This window comes from Olea europaea, chromosome 17 (assembly GCF_002742605.1).
Source record: "Olea europaea var. sylvestris chromosome 17, O_europaea_v1, whole genome shotgun sequence".
NCBI classification, from domain to species: domain Eukaryota; kingdom Viridiplantae; phylum Streptophyta; class Magnoliopsida; order Lamiales; family Oleaceae; genus Olea; species Olea europaea.
In genome coordinates, this window is record NC_036253.1 from 11,267,529 (window position 1) to 11,279,222 (window position 11,694).

The following is an 11,694-nucleotide window of genomic DNA, read 5'->3' on the forward strand; positions in this document are numbered from 1 at the left end:
TAACTAAAATTTGTCAAATAAATTTCGAATAGGATTTCAAAAGCTTTCCAAATAGAATTCTTCTTAATATACACTTTAGTGCTTGTTTGGTAGAAACTTTGATAATTGATTTTTTGACTGTTAGAAATAAAAATGGTCCTATTTGTGAGATAAGAATTCAAAAATGACGATTGTAATAGTGAAATAACGGTCAAAAAGTTGATTTTAATTAGCTTTTAAGCTATACCAAAATTAGAAATCTCAATTATCTTCTACAAAGAATTCGGTTCACATCCAAATTTTAACAAAAAGTACATTTTTATCTCAATAATGAAGAGAAAAATATTGAATATACTACATATATATACTTAACAAGTTTGAGTTGATTGGTAGACGTCTACCCCTCCATCGAGTTCAATTCAGCTAGATAGGGTGTGTAACACTCACACAACGTTAACTAAGATATGATACATACGTCTACACCTGCTTTGAGTTCGATTCAACTAGATAGGGTGTGTAACACTGGAGACAGTTAGGTACATGAGTTCGAGTGGTTTGGGTTCATTGGGACACAACGTTAACTAGGATATGATAGAATTTGATGTAACTCAAATTTGGAAAGGCATTGTATTCTTAAATTACATATGCTAACCAAAAAGCGGAATTGAAAAACGGCAAGAAAAAAGTCTTTAACTATAAATTTATTTATTTTTTCCAATTTTCATTTTCTTGGTTTTCCATTTTTGCAAATTATTATGGACTAACCAAGCATTTCAGCATGAGTTGATGAACCATTATAATTAACAATACAGAAATTGGGTGTTCGAAATGCAGCATGAGGTTTGATATACAACTTCAATATGCCTAAAGCATGTCAAACAAGTACACTCTTATAACGCAATGCTACAAACTTACAAATTATGCATGCAAATCCACAACATGTAATTCATCTAGAAAAGTAGGATTTTGGTGAAAATAGCCTTTTTGGAGAAAACATTCCCACATATCTAGGTGATGCCAGGCCTTCAATGGACCTATAATTCTGCATTATGTACCCTTCTCTGTCATCAAGGGGTATGTTTGCACCACTGAAAGTACTACATTTTCCCAACTTTCCAAACCATGATTTTTTCTTTGGGGAGTTCTTATGAGATCCATTCATTTTCTCACACAGGTACTCTTTCACCATCAGCAATCCCTGCTCGAAAACTTCCATTGGAGGCGATACGAGTGGATTTCCTTCAACGCTGAGCTTCTGGAGTTTCTTGAGGCAACCAATAGACTCAGGCAGAGTTGTGATTTTGTTGTAGCTTACGTCCAATTCGACTAGAGAAATGAGAAGGCCTATGGAGTATGGAAGGGTTGCCAAGTACTGGAAATTTTGGCTAATGTTGAGGACTTGTAGGTTGATAAGGTTTTCGAGATCTTCTGGAAGGGAACGAAGGCAATTAAGACGTGCGTCTAAAACTCGTAGATTGGTTAAGTGGGAGGTGGAATGAGGAAGGAATATAAGCTTGTTTGAATTGACAGAAAGCTTTTTGAGGTTGAGAAGCTCAAATCCAATAGTGTCTGGGAGTTTGCTTAACTGGTTGAAATTTGCATTCAGCTCTTCCAGTGATCTGCAGATTACATAAACTATTTAGTACTACAAACCATATTTTAGAATCTTAGGAACTTATTTTGATGGCTGACAACCGACGTAAAACTTTGTCACATCTCATGAGATGAATCCTTATCCGCATGGTGAAATGATATTCATCTAGTGACTTCACCAGATTGGGAATATGCAGTAGTATGTTATTGTTGACAATTTTATTCATGATGCACGGTGTTAAAAATAAAAATAAAAAATTAAAACCTTGACTTTAGTAGTTGGGAAAATCACTAGAGAATCAAGATATTGTAATATCACCGCAAAAATATAATATCAATCTAAACAACCAGGCGTAAATGATTGAGACAAACATTTAGAATACAAAGAATTTAACAACTATGCTGCACGTCTTGATGAAGCATTTTGTTGTAAATTAAAATACTAGAGTCAAACTATTTGGTCTATGTTGACCGACTAGAAAAACATAAATTATACTTATACTGGGAAAATACATTGACAGTTTTACGAGAGTTGAGATGGCAGCACCCGATTAGTTGTTTTAACTATACTTTTTGTCCAAAATCCAATTAAATGTTGTCATGTGACATTCTGTAAACTCATCCATGCATTTTCCCTGTACATGTAGCATTTCTTCGAGAAAATTATATGATCACTTCTAATGGACATGTATGACCTACTAAAATGCATAGAAGGTGCTTTTATATGATCGAGAAAAAGATTGTATCTGCATTAATCTTGATAGATAAAATTAACTTGGCCTCAAGTGGTGACTAATAATTTAATCGAATGGAACAAAAATATTCAAACGAGCATCGTCATCCCAAAATTATTATCCGTAAAGAAAAGGGAAAGGTGAAAGAACGAACCTACAATTTTCGATGGTCCGAGGAAGTGATTGGAGAAGATTGCCTGATACATTCAAAACCTTAAGCTTTGACAAACATCCAATTGAATTTGGTAGGGATTTGAGCTGATTGGAGTGCACATCCAACACAACCACATTCAAGAGTCTTGCTGTTAAAGACTCTGGAATACTCTATCAAATGGAGAAAAATTTCAATTAAAACGAAGAAAAATACATAATAGAAAGCAAAATAATACTATCAAAACAACCACCACCTAAACATTCAGCTAGAATTATTTCTTATGATCCCTCCAAACAAACAAGATTCTAAGTAACTCTTCTATTGTGTTGTATCAAAAGAACATGTTAAGGATATATAAAATCGAATAAAGATGAAAATATGAGCCAACATATAATGAGGATTTGAACTACTCGTTTTATTAAGGTTGACGTTTTAAGATAGAATCTCGAGTCCTAGTACTGGAATCGAAACGAAACGAAACGAAACTACAAAGTTTTGATCGAAATGGCACCTGAAGATTGTTGTTGGAGAGGTCTAATTTGCAAATGGTTCCTAAATTTAGATGAGGATTAGGGAGGACCTCCAAAGACATCCCACTTAGATCAACAATTTCGAGTTTTTCTTCATCTTCTTCTATGTGGTTTGATCTCCTACTATGATCATGTCTCTTCCTCATGTCCAACCTCAGCTGTTGCTGCTGCTCGTACATCTTTACATACACATATACAAACAAAATGAGTACAACTCTCTTCTTAGGTGTGAGATATGAATTCACAAGTTGTATATATACATACACAAGCATATATATACATATATGCAAGCATTTGAACATGTGTTTGGAGAAAATGGAGACGTACGGATGAGAGGGAATGACGTGTGCATGAAAGTATAGGCAGAAAGTCAAACCTCATTTTTAACAGCCAAACAAGGCTGTCCATGAATTGCAGTCGCCTTCCCTATAATTATTTCAATCATGCTATTTGTACAATTTTAATTTTAAATTTTTTGGTCGACAATTATATTTAAGCATCAATGTCGTCATCCATCATTATCAACTACAATTGAACAAATAGGTTAATTATTATTATTTCTACGAATATCTATCTGTTTCGCGCGGGTTAATCGCTAACAATTAAAAAGGGATCAGACGATTGTGTAAGGGACAAACCTCTTGAGACAAAGTTCCAAAAAGGGGCTTTTTTATTGGCGATGACTTTACAATTGGAAAGTAAAAACAGAATGCCTCCAAGGGGCGCAAGCACACGAGTTACTGTAAAAGAAGTGTTTAAATCTAAACTAAGAAATTGAAAGTTACATATTCTCTATTTGAGAGTGTTTGATTCGGGATCTTTTACTCTATATCTTTTCTTCCTTTTATACTCCCTGGGTGATTTCTTTGTGATCAACTGCTTAAGAAACTGCTTGATCGCTCTATAACTGCCCACTTTCCTTATAGTGGCCAACTTATCATGGAACTGCCTTCTCTAACTGCTGCCCTTACTTTTGTAGCTCAACCGTCTTCAATTGAATTCCTTGAATCGTGGAACGTGATAGGACTACCCAATAACTGCTTCATTAACTGCAATTTTGGGTAACCATAACTTCCTATGTTTGCTAAGATGCTGGGCGACTCGAATGTTTGGACGAGAGTAGAGTCACAGCTCTGGGCGATTGCATGGCAATTCATTCGCTCAAATCTTGGGCGACTTGCAACCTTGGGTGATAGTATTTCCGCGTTCATGGGCTTCCTTATTTAGGCCTTTATCTTGCATTGCCTGACTGATTCATTCTTTGGACTATCTGATTTTGGGGATTTTTCAGTTAGGTTTCATTCCTTGGGCTATTCGACTTGAGCTGAACTTTTTGTGTGTCAACAATTACCCCTCAATATGGCAGAATTAATACCAATTATTAATTTTGCCATATTCACTTTGTGTTTCCCACAACATTCGAAATTCTCAAGAATTTCAATCATTGTTTTCTTCTATAGCCTGAAAAGGTGCGACGTTTACAAACTCTTATAACCCCCAAATACGCTATTTCATTGCACCACTAAATCACGCCTCATTTTTTCGCGCCTCTCTCGCAATATTACTGTTTATCTCCTTGCTTCTCTGCTACGTAACTCTATTTCGTCCCTAATAGCTGCTTCACAATCTCAGTCTGGTGACTCTTTTAGTTTCGAAGACTTTCAGAAACTCCTTACTCGGCCATATGTAACTCCGAACTTTCTTGCACCGGCCAATGTCGAACTCAATGAGTTCTCTCTAGGTCCTTCATTCAACAATGCCGAGGCCATCGAACAAGCGGTGGTCGGTCAGCTGTTTCCTTGTACTCATGGCCCTCCGTTTCTAAATTCTTTGCCGCTGGGGCCATTTCGTGAAAGAGGTATTCGCAGTTGGCCTAAATCTGATGTCGATTTTCGTAGATGACATGCTCGCCTTGTGGACCATGGTCCTACTAAGGCAATTTTTGATAATGTTAGGATTTCTGATTTGTTAGAAATCTCTCTTCAACCCCCTATTTTTGACCTAGTACTTTTTCCAATCGCTTTAAGTTTTTGGTCTGCTGAGTATAATACTTTTATTTTTCCTCTCGGTCCCATGTCCATTACCTTAAAGGATATTGGGGCCCTAGTAAATCTGCCACCTTTGGGCGATACCATTTTCCCTGGTATCCTGATTTCTGGTGTCGCCCCAAAATTTGGTAAAGGCCTCACCGAGTCTTATTCAAGTCTACAAACCCTTCATAACCACTCGAGCGTTGAGCCTTCCCATACTGAGCGAGTGACCTTTCTTCTGATTTGGCTTTGTAAATACTTTTTGTGTGTGCTAAGCATAAAGCTCTCCCTGAGCTATTTACCCATAGCGCATGAATTAGCGCGTGGTAGGCCTCTGAATTTATATTCTTTCTTTTTAGCTTCCCTTTATAGAGGCATGACTTCTCTTCAATCCCAATTGAAGAATGGTGCATCTTCCACTGGCAGTGGACCTCTTTGGTTCGCTCAAATGTGGTTGAGAGTTTATTTTCCATCGCTTGGTGCTCCAACTTTTTTCAGCCCTTCTGCTAGCTGCTACGGGCTAGCCATTGAGCCCCTGACTCCTGTAAATATGTCCAGAAGGGACATTTTTTCATTCTTTTATACTTTGGATTCAATCCCTTCCTTCTTTCCTTTTCCTCCCTTTTTGACTCCATATTATGTGCAACCCCCATCCACTCTGGATAATGCGAACACTTCCTTGTTTATTTGGATTCAATTTTTGACCGGGAGGGAGTTGTTCCATGATATCTTGATTGGGACTAATGCCAAGGCTGGGGTAGAGATATATGCTCCTCAATTTTTTGCTCGTCAACTTGGTTTTGGCCAAACTTGGCCCGTTTCTTCTTACTATTCAAGGAATTTGATAGACCGCTTTCATACTATTAATAAGACGGAGGTAGAGGCTGTAAATACTCGCAATCTTCTTTTGACGAGCAACTTCTCATTAGCCCCCTTCAATCCTAGTCGTGCCATCCATCCCCTTTTTGAACGACTCTGGCCGTCAGTGAAACTCAGATTGTTTGTGACTGATGCCAATCGTGCTTTCCATTCATTAAACCAGCCAAACATTTCTACCACCTCTCCTGTTTTGGTCACTCCTGTGTCCATTAGGAGTCCCTCTTCCTCTGCTCGTGCTAAACAATCTGCCCGTCCATCGACTTCTCTTTCTGCCAAGCCCACTGCAGCTAAAAGTGCCCCAAGTCGCAAATGGCCAGCCTCAGCGTCTCCCATTTTGGAGGATGATGCTGATGATGATGATGATACCCCTCTCATCGTCAGGAGGAAGGTAATTAAATCGGTTTACTCATAAGCATACCTTTCTATACTTGAGGCTTTTCCATGTGCTGGTAGTTTATTTGGACAACTCAGAAAAGTTCAACCTCTTCCTTGAAGGCTTTGGTGTTGGCAGCTCCGGCTCCATCATCCTCTGCTGAGGCTGATTCGTCCAAACCTGCTCATAAAGGGGCTACGCTTAAAGAGAAACCTTTAGTCTCAGAATCTTCATCACAACCAATGGATGAGCCACCTTCTTCCCAGGGCGTTGACTCCCCAAACGTTGAAGCAGAAGGTAATTCGTTTTTTGATGCTTTACCTTTGCTTGTGCTATTGGTGTTGACTTGTTGTCTTTTGAGTTCTGCAGATGTTCCCATGAGTTTGCCCGTTGTAGCAAGGTCTTCTCGCTTAGATAAGAGGAAGTCCTCACAAATGGTGGAGCCAGAGGTGGCAGATTTGGCTGGGGATATGCCATCTTCCAAGATTGCTGATGAGATAATCTTTGCTTTACCTTTACCTCCACTTTGTTTAGTGTAGTGGAAACCTTCAATATTGGCGATTTTCTTTGCAGGATGCTGATAAAATTGTGCGTTCCATTCAAGACTTGTTCGCTTCCTGAGGGCAAGTCAAAACATCTCGCCCTGCTTCAGTCAGTTGTCCTTCTGCTTCTTCAGAAGACGATATGAAGTTCCTCAAGCCGTCTATATTTGAGTATGTGTCCTTCATAGATATGGACATCGGTAAGGCTAGTGCTGCCAGGCATAAGGATAAGCTTGAGCATTTGAATGCGAAATTGGAGCAATCACTGACACTTCCGTCGCTCGATCTTTCTGCTGATTTTAAAGCAATGTTGAAAGTTATCCATTCCAAAGTCCTCTCCTTGTTGGCCAAGAATGTTGAACTGAAGGCCAAAAGTACTCAATATCTTTGCGCCGTATCTGAAAAAAAGTCTTTGCTTCTGGAGATCAACAAAGCTGAGGACGAGTTGAAAGAAATCTCTTCCGAAGTCATGATTGAAGACTCTTTGATGACTAGTTTGGCTGCTCAGATGAAAGAGCTTCAAGCCAAGATGGACGACTGCAAGGCAAGAATGACTGCTAAAAAGCGTAATGCCTCCCAAGGAATTGAGCGAGCTAAGTCTTTGGTTGAGCAGTACAAGAAGTTGGAAGTTGATGATGATGTTGTGGCTGAATTGAACATCACTTCTTCTCGGCAGAACGAAGACTGGGGGAAGCTTAGGGAAAGAATTCGCTCGGTATGAGGCGAATTGTAATTAGGACGTATATTGCCTTAACTTTTCTTTTTGTAATTTCACATTTGACTTTCCCTTTGTAACCTTATACTGATATAACAGCAGCCATCATTGTTAATGAATAATTATTTTAGCTTTTTGTGCATTTATTGACGTTCGTCTTTTAATCGTCAATCGTTCAAGCATTTAACTACTTTATGCTAAAATTTTTGCACTTTTTCTTTTGATATTTCTGCCTGATTTTGGGCCATTTAATCCCATTTACTAGACACGAATATGACTGCTCATATTCCGTCTTTTCACCTTCACCCCTTATAAATGCACATCACATTCTGTCTTTTCACCTTCACGCCCCTATAAATGCATGTATACTTCATACTCTCCATCTTCATTTCCATTTTCTTCTTCAAAAAACCAATTTGCTGCCATTGCTTGGCATTTTTGACAATCAATCAAAAGCTTTCATTTTCCATGGAAATGGATCATCTGATCCTCCCACTTAGCGATCTTTCTTGATGCCACCTTTGGTATGAGAGATATAAAAAATATTCTTTGACCGGCTGCGAAGTTCTTCCCATCGTCTCCGTTCCTACAAGGAGTTCAATGATAGAAGGCAATTTTTAGGGTGCTTGCAAGCCACCTTCCCTGCTGAGAGTGCTTCTCAACCTCCTTTCCTGTCGTTGCAGCGATGCATTTAGGAAGGCGATGTGAAGGCACTTCATCTTCCTTTCTGCTTATTGAGAGTGCTTCTCAACCTCTCTGCTTGCCTTTGCAGCAGTGCGATCAGGACCGCGATCAAGACCAGTACACCCTCTTACTCGGCGATCGACCGGGAGATTACTTTGCTCTCAATCGTAGTTTATAGAACATTTAGCATCTTGTATTTCGCAGTTTTGTAATGAACATTTGATAATAAAGGAATTTATTTGAACGTATTTCGCTCTGGCCCTTTTTATTCTATGATTGTTCAATGCGATTTGGTTACGCTTTTATTTGTTCGCTTTCCCATAAGAAGGAACATACTTTTTCAAATATTTGCCATTAATGAACCTCATGTGTTTGGTGCCGTCTAAATCTTTCAAATGATAGGCTCCATTAGGCAATACATTATTCACTTTATATGGTCCTTCCCAATTGGGCGACCATTTGCCATACTTTGGATCTTTGCTATCAAAGGGAGTACTGTCTTCTAAATCAGTTCGCCCAGGCTGAACGACTTGGCTTTAACTTTTTTATTATTAAATTTAGCCATTCTTCGTTTTTGAACTTGCAATCTATCTAGGACGTCTAACTTTAATTCGTCCAACTCTGATAAGTTTTGAACTAGTGATTCGGTATACTCATCATCACTTAACTTATGTTGCAAACACACTCTGATAGATTGCACGTTAATTTTCATAGGAAAAACGGCCTCCTGTCCAGAAGTAAGTTGGAAAGGAGTAATTTTGGTACTTGACCGAGGCGATGTCCTATAAGCCCATAAGGCTTTGTTCAGACATTCGTGCCATTTTTTGGCATATTCATCTATCATTTTCCTTATGATATTTTTTAGAATCTTATTAGAAGATTCTGCTTGCCCGTTGGATTGAGCGTAATATGGTGTGGAGTTTACTAATTTAACTCCAAACTCGCTCAAGAATTTATTCACTTGATCCCCATTTAAAGATGTCCCGTGATCTACCATCAAAGTTTGTGGAATTTCAAATCTATAAATGATGTGATCACGGATAAATTCTATGACATTCTTCTGGGTGATCTCCTTTAAAGGTACCGCCTCTACCCGCTTAGTGAAATAATCAGTTGCAACTATAACAAAAGTATGTTGCTTGGACGATGGGGGATAAATCTTCCCTATCAGGTCTATCGTCCAACCCTTGAACGGCCAATGTTTAATAATAGGTGCCATCTCTCGTACTGGCGCCCTTTGTATTGGACCATGCTTTTGGCATGCTAAACAATTCTTTGCATATTGAACGCATAATTCTCCCATCTTTGGCCAAAAATATCCACTCCTAATAATTAACCATCGCATCCTTTGGCCAGTTTGATGAGCTCCACATATCCCTTCGTGCACTTCAGCCATGATCGTCCTGACTTCTTGCAAACTTACACATTTTAGCAGTATACCATCAGAGCGTTTCTTGAACAACTCTTCATCTATCAATGCATAGTTTAGCAAGCACAACTTCATTTTTCTACTATCTCTTTTATTAGGTTCTTTAAGGAACTCCTTAATCTCTGCCCTCTAATCCATTGCATCTCTATCTTGTATGCAATGAAATTCAATCTTTCTCGCCCTTCTTTGGATCACAGGCAATATTGTTCCATATTCACAAGTAGACTTCCAATTTAAAGCCTTCGAGTACCCTGAAGCCATCTGGGCCGACTCATTTGCTACGTCATTGTATATCCTATTAACGCACTGAAATTCTACTTGGTCGAATTCTTCTAACAACTCTTAGGCAATTTCATATTGACTCATGATGGAATCACTTTGGCATTTAAAATCACCAATCAGTTGGTGAATTACCAATTGAGAATCGCCTCTAATGTTTACATTTTTTACCCCCATATCTATCATTAGTTCCAGGCCCATGATTAAGGCTTCATATTCGGCCTGATTGTTGGTGCAGATCCTATCCAAAGTGAATGCGAATTTGTAGCAAATCCTTAAAGGATTTATCAATGCTACTCCTACTCCTGCACCTTTAGAGGTTTTTGACCCATCGAAATACAACACCCAAGGTTTTGGCTCGAACGAATTGATTTCTAATTCAATTTCTTCAGGCATGTCAAGGCATGGATGATCAGCTAAAAAGTTAGCCAAAGCCTGATTTTTGACTGCCTTTTGGGGTATGTATTGTATTTCGAATTCTGATAAAGCTAACGTCCAAAGGCCTACCCTTTGGTGTAAAATAGGGCGAGAGAATATATACTTAATCAAATTTACTCTAGAAATTAAATAAACGGTTACGGGCCGTAAATAAGCCCTTAATTTTGTACATGTGAAATACAATGCAAGACATAGTTTTTCGATAGCAGAGTAATTACATTCACATTTTGTTAACCGTCTACTCAAGTAGTAAATCGCCCTCTCTTTACCAAATTGGTCTTCTTGCGCGACCATTCCAGCTATTGATTCTTTTTCAGCCGATACATACACTTTCATTGGCCGTCCTTGGATTGGTGACACCAACACTGGTGGACTTGACAAATATGTTTTCAGGCTTTCAAAAGTCTTTTGATGTTCTTTTTTTCAGACGAATTCGTCCTGATTTTTCAGCTTTAAAAGTGGCGAAAAGACTTTAGTTCACCCTGCACAGTTAGAAATAAAGCGTCTTAAAAAGTTTACTTGGCCAAGAAATCTTTGCAATTCTTTTTTGTTGTTAGGTGGTTTGGCCTCTAGAATGGCTTTCGCTTTATTTTTATCAAGTTCAATCCCTCTTTTGTGTACCAAGAAACCAAGAAAGTTTTTTGCATTGACACCAAATGCACATTTCAAGGGATTCAACTTTGGCTTATATTGTTTCATTCGCTCAAATGAACATCTTAACTGTTCGAAATGGTCCTCTTCTTTAATGGATTTGACCACTATATCATCTACATACACTTCAACAAACTTGCCTATCATATCATGAAAAATTAAATTCATTGCCCTTTGATAAGTTGCTCCTGCATTTTTTCAGGCTGAAAGGCATGACTACCCATTCGAAACATCTTAGAGACCCAGAGCATCTAAAGGCAGTTTGTGTATGTTTTCCTCAGCTATATAAATTTGATTGTATCCTGAATACCCATCCATGAAAGAATACATGACGTGTCCGGCAGTTGAGTCTACTAAAGAATCTACCGTAGGCATTGGATACTCATCTTTGGGCGTGGCTATGTTTAAATTTCTAAATTTTATGCACACCCTTAGTTTACCATTCTTTTTTAGTACTGGCACGATATTGGACAACCATTCGACATACCTGGCTGTTCTAATAAAGCCTGATTTTAATAATCGCTTTATCTCTTTCTTAATCTCAGGGAGTACATTAGGAGCAAAACGTCTAGGAGGTTGCCTATGAGGTTTAAAATTAGGCTTAGTTGGTAATTTATGTTCCACCAAGTCTCTATCTAAACCAGGCATTTGTTCATATTCCCAAACAAAACAATCTTTATACTC

At 38.4% G+C, this 11,694-nt stretch overlaps 1 protein-coding gene across 1 annotated transcript; it reads right to left on the bottom strand.

Moving 5' to 3' along the window:
• Nucleotides 1-807: 807 nt before the first annotated feature.
• On the bottom strand, nt 808-3,193 carry LOC111365816 (plant intracellular Ras-group-related LRR protein 6-like). The gene is made up of 3 exons (XM_022986328.1): nt 2,972-3,193; nt 2,461-2,630; nt 808-1,598 (listed from the first exon to the last, which is right to left on the bottom strand). The coding sequence occupies exons 1-3, from the start codon at nt 3,167-3,169 to the stop codon at nt 926-928; spliced, it is 1,041 nt and encodes a 346-aa protein (XP_022842096.1). The 5' UTR covers nt 3,170-3,193; the 3' UTR covers nt 808-925.
• Between the last annotated feature and the right edge of the window lie 8,501 nt (nt 3,194-11,694).

Bases quoted from the DNA above. Each gene is read 5' to 3' on its own strand.
- LOC111365816 (XM_022986328.1), bottom strand. From the start codon at position 3,169: ATGTACGAGCAGCAGCAACAGCTGAGGTTGGACATGAGGAAGAGACAT. The intron at 2,631-2,971 runs GTGCCATTTCGA...TCCATTTGATAG, and splicing joins TCTCCAACAACAATCTTCAG to AGTATTCCAGAGTCTTTAAC. The intron at 1,599-2,460 runs GTTCGTTCTTTC...TGTAATCTGCAG, and splicing joins CGGACCATCGAAAATTGTAG to ATCACTGGAAGAGCTGAATG.